This window comes from Nilaparvata lugens, chromosome 4 (assembly GCF_014356525.2).
Source record: "Nilaparvata lugens isolate BPH chromosome 4, ASM1435652v1, whole genome shotgun sequence".
Lineage (NCBI taxonomy): Eukaryota > Metazoa > Arthropoda > Insecta > Hemiptera > Delphacidae > Nilaparvata > Nilaparvata lugens.
Window position 1 is genome coordinate 5,564,561 of NC_052507.1, and position 12,062 is coordinate 5,576,622.

Here is a 12,062-nt window from a genome sequence, read left to right on the forward strand (position 1 = left end):
CATAATTAGTATATTATGATGAGAATTATCAATTATTAAGGCTTGAGAGTTGAAAAATCGTGTTCAGCGACCGAAAATACATAAGATAGCGTTCCTGTAATACATAATTTGAATGCATAGACTAGTAGGAGCGATGCGATAGACAGGCCATTACGCGCATTAATCATGGGGTAGGACCGCGCCGCAGCGTAACAGTGCTACTTATCCCCCTCCCACCGCCGCATCCATGATCGTAACCCTCAAACTATATATATCATTGGATTCAGCAAGAAACGGCCTACAACGTTTATTGGGAGCCTTTTCCTCTAAGTCGGCTAATTACTTGAATATTCGAGAAATAACAAAAAGTCCATAATAAAAAAATACATTTTTCGAGATATTTTATTTTTTTACGGAAAAACTATGCGGTTTATCGCAAAAATGTATAGGACCACATTGAAAGCCAGTTATGTGTACATAATATTGAGAAAAAATTAAAAGCTGTTCTATGAATAGTAACTGCAGGACAGGCGATTTTATAAACGCGTGTTTTTTACAACTTACCCCCCTCCACCCCAAGCTGTCGACCACCCTGGGACGTGACGACATCGAGTTTCATATACACTAAAGACCCCCTAACAATAATCCGAAGTCAAATTCTCTGCCTCTCTCATGTATGCTCAATGTAAGCCAGCGCCTGGACTATCAGCAGATCGCGCAGCAGCCGGAGACCATATTGAACACTTGTAAGGTATTAAAAAAAACGTTGAAACGTTCTCTTTCCATTGGTATAAAGGTTGTCCATTTTAAATTTTAAATAATTTTTTTTTTTTGAAAATTGGTCCATCATTTAGAAAGACTCTGTATTAAGTTTATACTAAAAACAGAATAATCTAAAAATGAAATGAAAATAAATCTATGTCAAATAATAAAATCTTTATAAAAAAACATTATTATATCAACTTAAAAAATCAATAAAAAATACAGGATGATATAATACTGCATAATCACTGATTATAGGCTACAGTCTTTATAACAATAACGTATTAAAAAAGTATTATTAGCTAAGAATTTGATTTATACTGTACCGTAATCATTTGAATTAAAAAAAATGTCTGCTACCTACAATGAATATGAAGTGTAGGCCTAATACGGTACGTGCTAGAGCTATATGCTTCTACTTTTTCAAAAATACGATAATAATTTGATATTTTTGTAAAAATTGAGAATGTGTGTAGCCTATACTCACATTGCTTTGCTGATTGGTGTTTCGAATAAATCTGATGGAGATGAATTAATTTCTAACATAACAGTGATTCCAAATTCTCCAAAAATCTTTGATTCTCTCTTACAATATACTCCATTACTATTTCTGCAAAAAGGAATAATATTTTGAATAACACCTACCGTAGTTGAATAAGAGGAATAAGCCAGGTCACCGTTATAAGAGTATTGGTATAACAGTATTTGATTAGAAATGGTGTTTCTATCCTTGTCTAGCATTTGATATAGCATATAGCGCTGTCCTTTTCTAGCTCGGCAACGTTGCCAGATCGGTTTTTAACAAAGTAGGAATATAACGCTAATTAATCAACATAGAAGAGGAATTAGCCAAGTCACCGTTATAAGAGTTCTGGTGTAACAGTACGGTATTTGATTGGAAATGATGTTGCTGTCCTTGTCTAGCATTTGATATAGCAGATAGCGCTATCCTTTTCTCGGCAACGTTGCCAGATCGTTTTTTAACAATGTAGAAATATAATTAATCAACAAAATATTCAATAATTATGTGAATGTATTGAGTTATTTATTAATTGGAAAATATATCTTCTTGATGAATGAATATAATTGATTATTACTTTGAACATGATTGAACAGTTAATATATTACATCAGATATACCGGTATCAGCTATACTCTATAGAAGGCAGTGGCAAGACCACAATGTTCTCCTATCCATTGTTCCATATCCATTTCTATCCATAATATGTTCTCCACTGCCATTATAACGTGAACGTCCATTGGACATTAGAAATTGGCTATTTTTTGTGTATGTAGGTATCTATTGTTTGTGTATGTATTTTTTTTTGCTATTTTTGTGTCTATTTTTTATATATATCATGGCTCAAGTACACTCAACAGTAAATTTCTTATTTTCAGACTAAATTTAACTCATGGTACATGATTTTGAACCGCATTGACGAGCCTATAAGAATGAGCTCTGACCATTGTGTCAAAAGTTATGAGTGTTTGAAATTTTGATCCATGAGGTGTTCTTATGTGCAGCTCTACACTAGGAAATACTGAAATTAAGTGCAACTAACGGGTTATCCTCATAGATCATCTTTTATCATTGTGCGAAATCTCAATTTGAGGCTAAAAATTGTTATTAAGTGTACCTGGGTATTTGGTAACGGGTATATTGATTCTTTATCACAAATGACAATGTATTGCCAGGTCTTGCAAGACCAATTGCATACTAACACTACATTATAATGGAAACAAATAACAGTTCACATATTCAGAACAAGAAATAAATATGTAGATGAGTAGATAACTTTTATAAACAAAGAGTACCGTATATGAGATGGAGTGCTCTACCTGTTCTCAGATTGTAGAGACAAAATTACGCCCAGTGGGTTTAAATTATATCTACATTTGAATGGTGATAATTGGGAGATATTGTTGATTAAAAACTGAAATTCAGAAAAATTGATTTTCCCTGATATATTACTAATTTTTTATAATAATAATAATATCGAGTGACCTGGCTGGATCAGGTCTGGTGTCAGAGTTTTCAGGTCGCAACTGATCAATTTCAGGGCCTCTGACATGACCTAATGACTGCTTTTCAGGCAGCCGGGACATTACATTGATTTTCTCGACAATGAGTTGACAGATTTTTTTAAAAATTCATACCCTGTATCAGATCTATCAACTGGCATGAGTCTCCGTCCTGGGAAACTAACAGGGGGTCCACCCCATCCTTGAGAAATGGACTTTGTAACCTCCTTCTCGTGCATGAGGTACCGGTAGGTAGCTAGAGCAGTTTATTCAAAAGAACACGTATTCGAGATATTTTACCTGTAGAACGGCTGTTTTGACGACTTTTTAAAAATCATCAAATCTCACAATTTACACAAAGGAAAATGTACTCTTAAAACAATATATACAATAGTTTGATCATGTTAGTTTTAAATGTGTAGCCGCCAATAGTCATTAAGTTATTCCCCTGAATTATTCTCGTTTGAGAATGCGGCTTACAGTACAATGAGCAAGGAAAGGCATGTGAGTGTAACACTCCAGATTTTTTCATGTCTATATTGACTGAACTTATGTTCGAAAGAGAGATTAGCATAATATCAGGATTGATGATACTTACTGCTCAGAATTCAATATCAGGACGAACACAGAAAATACTAGTAATTTGGCTAAAAAGTTTAGCAACATTTTAAACAAGGTAGAACCACGGAATAAGTAAGTTACTCTCTAAGTAGAAGAAGATGATGTTTCCTTGGTGGTACAACTGAGAGAGACTGAAAATTCTTGAAACATCAGTGTGATGGCGTCTTCTGTTGTTTATTTGAAGATCAGTGACTAATAAATTGACTAGATAATTAATTTCAAATATTCTATGAGTAGTCTCAACAAGGCCTTGAATTACATTGAACAATGCGTTCTCTATATTCTTCATTTCACATTACTGCAGTGAAAAAAAATATCAATGAGTAATATAAAACTCTTCCAAAATCTACAAGATTCAATTCAATTTATTTTTTTTTCTACATACACATACAAGTCCAATATATTTCATTTTACACACACATACAAGTCCAATACAGAGATTAACAAAAAGATTACATGCAAACAACAACAAAAACAATACACATTAAAACATACGTAATAAAAAGAGAGTGGTGCAAAAAAAAGGATGGCAAATTGAAGGGTTTTTCCAACTATGGATATCCATGTACTAGGAAATAGACGGTAGTTATGAAAGGATGGGATGGGGAAGAATAATAAGGGATGGATGGAAAAAGAACCGATAGGACCAGGTGTTACAAATAAGATTTGAAGTACTAGATGAATTACAAAGGATTGCAGAATAAGCAAGCACACAAGTCAGAAGAGTAAACTTTGAAAGAAACACCTCATAGATAGAAGAAGTAATTGCATTTGATCCATGTGTTAAGATTCTGTTTAAGTTTTTTAGTTATTCTCGCACATTCAATATACTGTTCGGGGATTGTTGACCGAGCGAAGTGAGGTCTAAGATTCAAGTCGACGGTTTGGCATTTCTCTTAATGTTTAAATGTTTATATGTTGCGCATTTACGGTGAAACGCGGTAATAGATTTTCATGAAATTTGACAGGTATATGTTCCTTTTTAAATTGCTCGTCGACGTATATACAAGGTTTTTGGAAATTTTGCATTTCAAGGATAATATAAAAGGAAAAATCTGGTGTGGCGCACTCACACAACTTTATAATCAACCATAATTTGCATTTGAATAATCACATTTTCTCGAATTTAGAGCTTATTTTCAATTTTAGGTGAAAATGTTACTGAACATTAATTGTAGAGATTTTCATGCTCAATCTACTCCACTTGATTTTTTTTTTTACAGATATGGGACTTGTGGCAGTTGATAGAGCTTATCGATGACTATTTTAGGTATGAATTTGATCAAAATCGTTGGAGCTGTTTCCGAGAAAATCACGAAAAACCCTGTTTTTGACAACATTTTCGCCATTTTAGCCGCCATCTTGAATTGCATTTGATCGAAATTGTTCGTGTCGGATCCTTATAATGAAAGGTCCTTAAGTTCCAAATTTCAAGTCATTCCGTTAATTGGGAGATGAGATATCGTGTACACAGACGCACATACACTCATACACACACACACACACACACATACAGACCAATACCCAAAAACCAGTTTTTTGGACTCAGGGGACTTGAAACGTATAGAAATTTAGAAATTGGGGTACCTTAATTTTTTTCGGAAAGCAATACTTTCCTTACCTATGGCAATAGGGCAAGGAAAGTAAAAAGGAGCCTCCTTCATATGCCAATATAAAGGTGCGTACAGATTTTCGCGCCGCGAACATGAGCAATTCACTTTTAATCAGCTGATGCCAAGCTTTTTATATCTGTATCTGTAAAAATACAGATATAATCAGCTGATTAAAAGTGAATTGCTCATGTTCGCGGTGCGTATATCTGTACGCACCTTTAGAGTAAAAATCAGACTATAGAATTATTCATCATAAATCAGCTGACAAGTGATTACACAGATGTGTGGAGAAGCCAGTCTATATTTGTATAAGGTCTATAGTTTCAATCAAAGACCTTGAAGAGGTATGCATCTTTAAGCTGGGTTTACACCAAAGTTATTAACGAAATGTTAATAACTTAATCCTTATATATTCTATTAGATTGAACGCAAGTTGACAAACACACATGTTCATCATGTGTATGATAAGTTATGTTCAATCTAATATAATCTATAAGGATTGAGTTATTAACATTTTGTTAATAAATTTGGTCTAATCAAATTCATCAGTATCAATATTCTCACATTCGAAAAAATTATTTAATAGGTGATTAAAAATAATCAAATGAACTAAATAATGCTGAAGAAATTATAATATTTTTGATTGAAAAAATAATAATTTTCATTAGATGGAAAGATTATCACGGAACTGGATGAATATTATATAAATTCTGGAATAGAATTAGAAATATATTCTATTCATTGTTTAAATTAACATAAATATTAATAATTATGGAATACAAACGTGAACTGATTTTGTTAACATTTAAAACAGTTGACATCAGGTACTTGTGGATGAGGATACTGCTTGAGGTCTACTGTTCACAGAACTACTAGTATTGTAAATTGAATATTTATTTGCTGTAGGCCTTAGGTTGTATAGGCTGTTGGCAGCGTTATTTGTAGGAGGGAAATCAGTTTTATGCTTAATAATAAATTTTACTACATTCAAAATTATATAATTGTCTAATTGTGAGAACATAGAATTATTGAAAAGTCAAACAGGTTGGGAAAAGTCTAGGTTTATTTAGAATTATTTAGTCTTGATGGTCAATTTTCGGTATAAGAAAAGTTCTTCCAAATGTGAGTTATAACAGCCCCCCAACTATTAATATAATAATAATAGTAATAATAAAATTTTGGCTCTACTGGCAAAAGTAACACTAGAGCGCCAGTAGTGAGTTCAATTAAAGTAATTATATAAATTAGATATTAAGATAACTAAGATATTATTTTGAGAAAACTATTATAAACCAGTGAATGGCATTTCCATATTGTACAATTTTGAAAAAATCACAATTTGTTATCTTTTCCACTTGAATAGTTTTATTGACTCAACCCCTTCAATGGTCTATGCTTATTTATCAATGCAATTTTATTTCAAATTAGTTTATTCATAAAATATGACATATTAACAAAATATAACAGTGTTATGAACATGAATATCATCTCTGCATGGATGATTTGACCGTGTGCAGGGAGAAGAAAATACTATTGTTTTTATCTTATTTATGGAACAACTCTTCAACATATCTGATAACAATATTCAATTTATATAATCTTCATTATATCACAATATCTTCTATCAATATTTCATCATAATCTTTAAACTTTATTACTGATAACAGTACAGTAATTTGATTTATACAATCTTCAATATCATGTCTATTCATCATCGATTTCATTTTTTTTGTGATTGAACTTAAGTTACCGTATATTATAGTTAGCTATATGTAATCACTAGACTTGTAGGTTGATAGTGTAATACAAGCCTAACAGGGAATTAAATTTTTGATGAATGGTAATCAAATATCATTATTATTTTATAGCAAAATAGATCAATTTGATTATCTATGACCATTATATTACATGAATGGGGCCAAAAAAGTTTACATCAATCAGAAAACATTGCAGCACAAAGTTCCTATAGTGAGGTCTACGGTATATAGAAGAAGACGGTATATAGAATATTTACATCTGAATTCCACGCGATAGAGAAAGATAGGAGAACAGCGGTGCCGATTCTCTGTCTAGCCACTGCCTTCTATAGAATATAGCTTATACCAGTAAAGGTCTATATGTGATGTGATATCAACAGATCAATCTTGTTTAAAATAATAAATTACATTTATTCATCAAGAACATAATATTTTCCTATAATATGATAATAACATTTCATAAGTGAGATAAAATATTTCGTTAATTATAGTTCTACATTGTTGAAAAACGATCTGGTAACAGAGCAAAGCGAGAAAGAGATATCGCTATCAGCTTTGTTGAATGATAGACTAGGATAGCAATACCATTGCTAATCAAAGACTTCCAGTATAACGTGGACCTCACTATATGCTGGATGATTTTTGATTAACATAGAACTATGTATGTATGGCCCATATAATATATAATATTATAAAGATGGTAGAGAAAGAGATAGCGCTATCCACTTTGTTGGATGATAGCAATATCATTGCTTCAAAGACTTCCATTATAACGTGGACCTCACTATATAGTAACGATTTTTATTTGTGTTGCAGGTGAATTGGTGGCAAATCTAGTCGCGCTATGGTTTTAAAACTGTTGCAACTCGGCGGCCGAGCAGTGCGGAGGAGTTTCTCTCAGCGTTCAGCTCCCTTCATCGCCGACAAACTGCAGGAGGAAGGCATGAACGAAATGAGACCGAGAGTGGTTTGTGTGTCTGGTGGTCGACGAGAATGACCGAGTCCTGGGACACGCCAACAAGCGTGAGTGTCACCTGGTGAAACCCAACGGAGACATTCCGTTGCACCGGGCGTTCAGCGTCTTCATATTCAACTCAAACAACGAGATGTTGCTGCAGAAACGGTCTGCTTCCAAGGTACTACTTTGTTTTCTTTAAAAAATAAACTAGAAATTGTACAGCCAGAAATTGATCAAAAATCGATATACCGGTAGGTATAGTGAGGTCCTCATTATAATGGCACTATCCTTGTCTATCATTCAGCAAAGCTGATAGCGCTATCTCTTTCTTGCTTTGCACTGTTGCCAGATCGTCTTTTTACAATGTAGAATTGTAATCCTAATTATGAAAATGCATTATGAAATTATTGAAAAATATAATTTCTTGCTTAATAAAATATAATTCATTATTTTAAACGAGAATTAACAGTTAATATTATATCAATAAACCTGTATCAGCTACCCTCCATACAAGGCAGAGGATCGGCAACCTTGTTCTCTTATCTTTCTCCACTGCCATTATAGTGTGGACCTCACTATAGCTGCAGAACCGGTCTGCGTCCAAGGTACAAATTTGGTGTGTTTCCTGAATAAAAAACACTAGATTATTCAATCACAGATTTATTAAAAATTGAGATACCGGTATTTCATTGATTGATTAAGGTGCAACAACTTAAACTCTCTGCTTCAACAGAGATTGATGATGGTGTAACAACTGAAACCGGTATCTCGATTTCTAATAAATAGACATTGAGAAAAAAATAGCATAAAGAGATATCCCATGTTATCGGGAGTCCATGTTCCAATTTTAGCTCCATATCTAGCCGATAGCTTAGGAGCTATTTTTCGTGAAGCTACGTGACACTGGTGGTCTCTCAATTGTGCCGCTCTTACATTCACACCCGGCCAAAACAGTAAAATAGACAGTAGTCGTCAGTAATTGGCTTGAGTTAACAGAAAATCGGCTTAATATTTGGATCATAAACAACCTGTACCAATGGATATATTTCTCCCTATGCTATTTTTTATCTATGGTTAGCTAATTCAATATCACCTACTCAGAATTGGTGTGTTAAAATATTAGTGGGCCTCCTGTGGTTCTCTACACCTATTGTAAGATTGGAAGGTCCTACATATCCGTGTCCCGTTCCAGCTAGTGCCGGGTCTAGGTGTGAGCAATGCCTCTCCTAGTATCCTCCCTTCTCCACTTTATCATTCCATCGTCCTCTTGGTCTCCTTTCTTCAATCCACATCTCTTCCATTCTCTTTGGCAGCCGATCCTCTCCCATTCTCTTCACGTGTCCAAACCAGCCTAGTCTCATGCTTTCTATCTCTTCCCTTATGCTTTCCATGTTCAGTCTCTTCTTATCTCCTCATTCCTAGCTCTGTTTCTACATGTTTTTCCCAAAGACCTTAAAGAGATGCATCTTTAAGGTCTTTGGTTTTTCCCTTTATTGCTATGAGGACCCTCATTTCTCCTGCTTGTATTCTACTCCATACTCTCTCTGTTATCGTCCATGTCTCAGCAGCATATAACATGATCTAGTGAGGTCCACGTTATAATGGCAGTGTAGAAAGATAGGAGAACAACGTTGCCGAACCTCACTGTTTTGTCAACGGTAGCTGATACAGGTTTATTGATGTAATATAATTTGTTCATTCTCTTTTAAAATAATCAATTATATTTTATTAAGCAATAAAATATATTTTTCAATAATTTCATAATTTAAATGAAATTTTTTGTTAATTAATTATTAAATCTACATTGTTAAAAGCCAATCTGGCAACAGAGCAAAGCGAGAGAGATATAATGCTATCCGCTTTGTTGAATCATAGACAATGATAGCAATACCATTGCTAATTAAACACTGCCATTATAACGTGGACCTCACTATAGTCCAAGTTGAGTGTATCAGGTCACCTCAGGGGTTAAGTAAACGCATCTCTAGGAGACAAATGTATGAAATATATATAGCCTATTATATAAAACACTATGTGAAAGACACCATCTTTGAGATCTTTCTGAAGAGAATAGAATTCATTATTTGTAGTCAGGTTCATGCCCTAATCGAATACTGCCATTATAACGTGAACCTCACTATAGTTGCATAATACATTGTATACATCAAAACATTTTCTGGTATTTTTCCATTCTACGAGATAGATGTTCCATAATACAATAAACTTTTCAAAACTAATTCTAATTTGTATTTCGCAGGTGACATTCCCCGGCTACGTATCGAACGCCTGTTGCAGTCACCCGCTCCACGAGTTCCGCGAAGAAACGGTCGAAACGAACGCCTCCGGAGTCAAAATGGCGGCCGGCCGTCGACTGGAATACGAGCTGGGCATTCCGCGCATCCACACGCAACCCGCCTCACTCCACTACCTCACCCGCATCCACTACAAGTCCGTTGGCGACGGAACGTGGGGCGAGCACGAGATCGACTACATCCTCGTGCTCCACAAGGACCTGCCGATAGTTCCCAACGCCAACGAGGTCAGTGATGTCTATTATGTCGCCCAAACCGAGTTGCCCGCTTTTTTGGACACTTTGGACGCGCCGCTCACTCCGTGGTTTGCGTCGATTTTGAAGTCTGAGAAGCTTCATCATTGGTGGAACAATTTGCATCGGTTGGACAGTGTTGTGGAGCATGACAAAATTCATAAACTGTGAGTGAAAGCCGAAGGTTACTTTTGTTACCACTGAGCATAATCAATATTAAATTTGTAGCGTGAATATTGATGTTGCAGAACTTTTCCATAATTGAAGAGACTTGAAATGCCAAAAAGTCCACTTTATTTTAATAAAAATTACCGTATCACAGGAGCATGCTTTTGTGTATGCTGACACATGTTATAGTGCGACTTACAGCTGATGATGTGTGAGCACCTTAGACCAGACATAGATTCTATATCAGGTCTAAAGCTGCGTACACATATACGCGCTTCCAACCCGCACCGAGCACGCTCCGCCCTCGTACCGCCCTCGTTCCTCCATCGTACCGCAGTCGCTCCGCCCCCGCTCAGCAGTCGCACCCATCATGAACGTTATGGAAGATGTTAGATCTTCTCGCGTTCCCCGGTCGAACCACTCTTGCTCCCCGGTCGATCATCAATCGCTCTGCTGGAGTGACGTTCGGTTGCGGAGCAGAGCGAAAGTCTGTACGCACCTTTAGATGAGCACACACGAAAGCATGCTCTTGTAAAATAATAATTTTTATTAAAATAAAAGTGGATTTTTGACAACATTTCAAGTCTCTTCAAATATATATATTGTCAGTTTGTAATAATCAATCATACAGGGATATTTTGTATTGTCAAATTGAATAATTTTCAAGGATTTACCTATCTTAGGCCCAGTTGCACAAATGCCTGTTGAATTTTAATCACAATCAATAATATGTCACGAGAACCAATCAGAGAAGACATTTAAAAAAAGAAGATCTCTGATTGGTTCTCATGGCATTTAATCATGATTGAAATGTAAAATACTTTCGTGCAACCGGACCTTAATCTAATTACCATTGAGCATAATCAATTTTATAGTAGTACTCTTTATTATCAGATTGTATTAATTAATTGTAATATTTTGTATTGTAAAAATTTATTAATAAAATAATTTTCAATTATTTGCCAATCTTATAATCTGAAATATCCTTCTAAAAATAAACTAATATCTTTGACGGTAAATATAAGACATTTTTTTCACTTTTTGTGTAGTTGAGAAGTTGATATGGTGGTAATTATTCATATTAAATGAAAAAGATTAAGAAATCGTCAAAAAACCAGGTTTTTTGACAATGTCTTAGTCTTTTTCATTTAATATAAGACATTTAATGAAAAATATCGGGGACCGAGCTTCACTCTGGAGTACAAAAGCATAAAAAATGTGTTACGAAAGTAGAAATTATAATAACATTCATACAGAAATGTTCTATCTAATCACAGTAAATCGAGATTAATTCCCAGAGGAATGCAAAAATTTCCCTCACAAAGGCCCAGTTGCACAAAAGCTGGTTAATTTGTAATCCTGAATGATTTCACGTGAACCAAATCAGAGAAGACCATTTCAAAAAGATGGATCTACTGGAATTAATCAGGATTGAAAATAATCCGGCTTTTTTGCAAGCGACACTAAGTACCTAATCGAATGCAGGGGTGCCCAGCCCCCCCAAGGGCAATGGCGCAAGCCCCCCCCAATTCAAGTGTAATGCCCCCCCCAAAGTACCCCAATACCCAACCCTTTAGTTTTCAACATTAGTCAGTGTATGACAATAAAATTCACATCTTACATTCTAATCTTCTAAAT

General features: G+C 34.8%; 1 protein-coding gene across 1 annotated transcript; it reads left to right on the plus strand.

Annotated features, from left to right (window-relative positions):
- Positions 1–7,567: 7,567 nt before the first annotated feature.
- LOC120348742 (isopentenyl-diphosphate Delta-isomerase 1-like) lies at positions 7,568–11,382 on the plus strand. Its single transcript, XM_039425566.1, has 2 exons — positions 7,568–7,889; positions 9,969–11,382. Exons 1-2 carry the CDS (start codon positions 7,860–7,862, stop codon positions 10,425–10,427), a joined length of 489 nt encoding a protein of 162 aa, XP_039281500.1. The 5' UTR covers positions 7,568–7,859; the 3' UTR covers positions 10,428–11,382.
- The last annotated feature ends 680 nt before the right edge of the window (positions 11,383–12,062 follow it).

Bases quoted from the DNA above. Each gene is read 5' to 3' on its own strand.
- LOC120348742 (XM_039425566.1), top strand. From the start codon at position 7,860: ATGTTGCTGCAGAAACGGTCTGCTTCCAAG. The intron at 7,890-9,968 runs GTACTACTTTGT...TGTATTTCGCAG, and splicing joins AGAAACGGTCTGCTTCCAAG to GTGACATTCCCCGGCTACGT.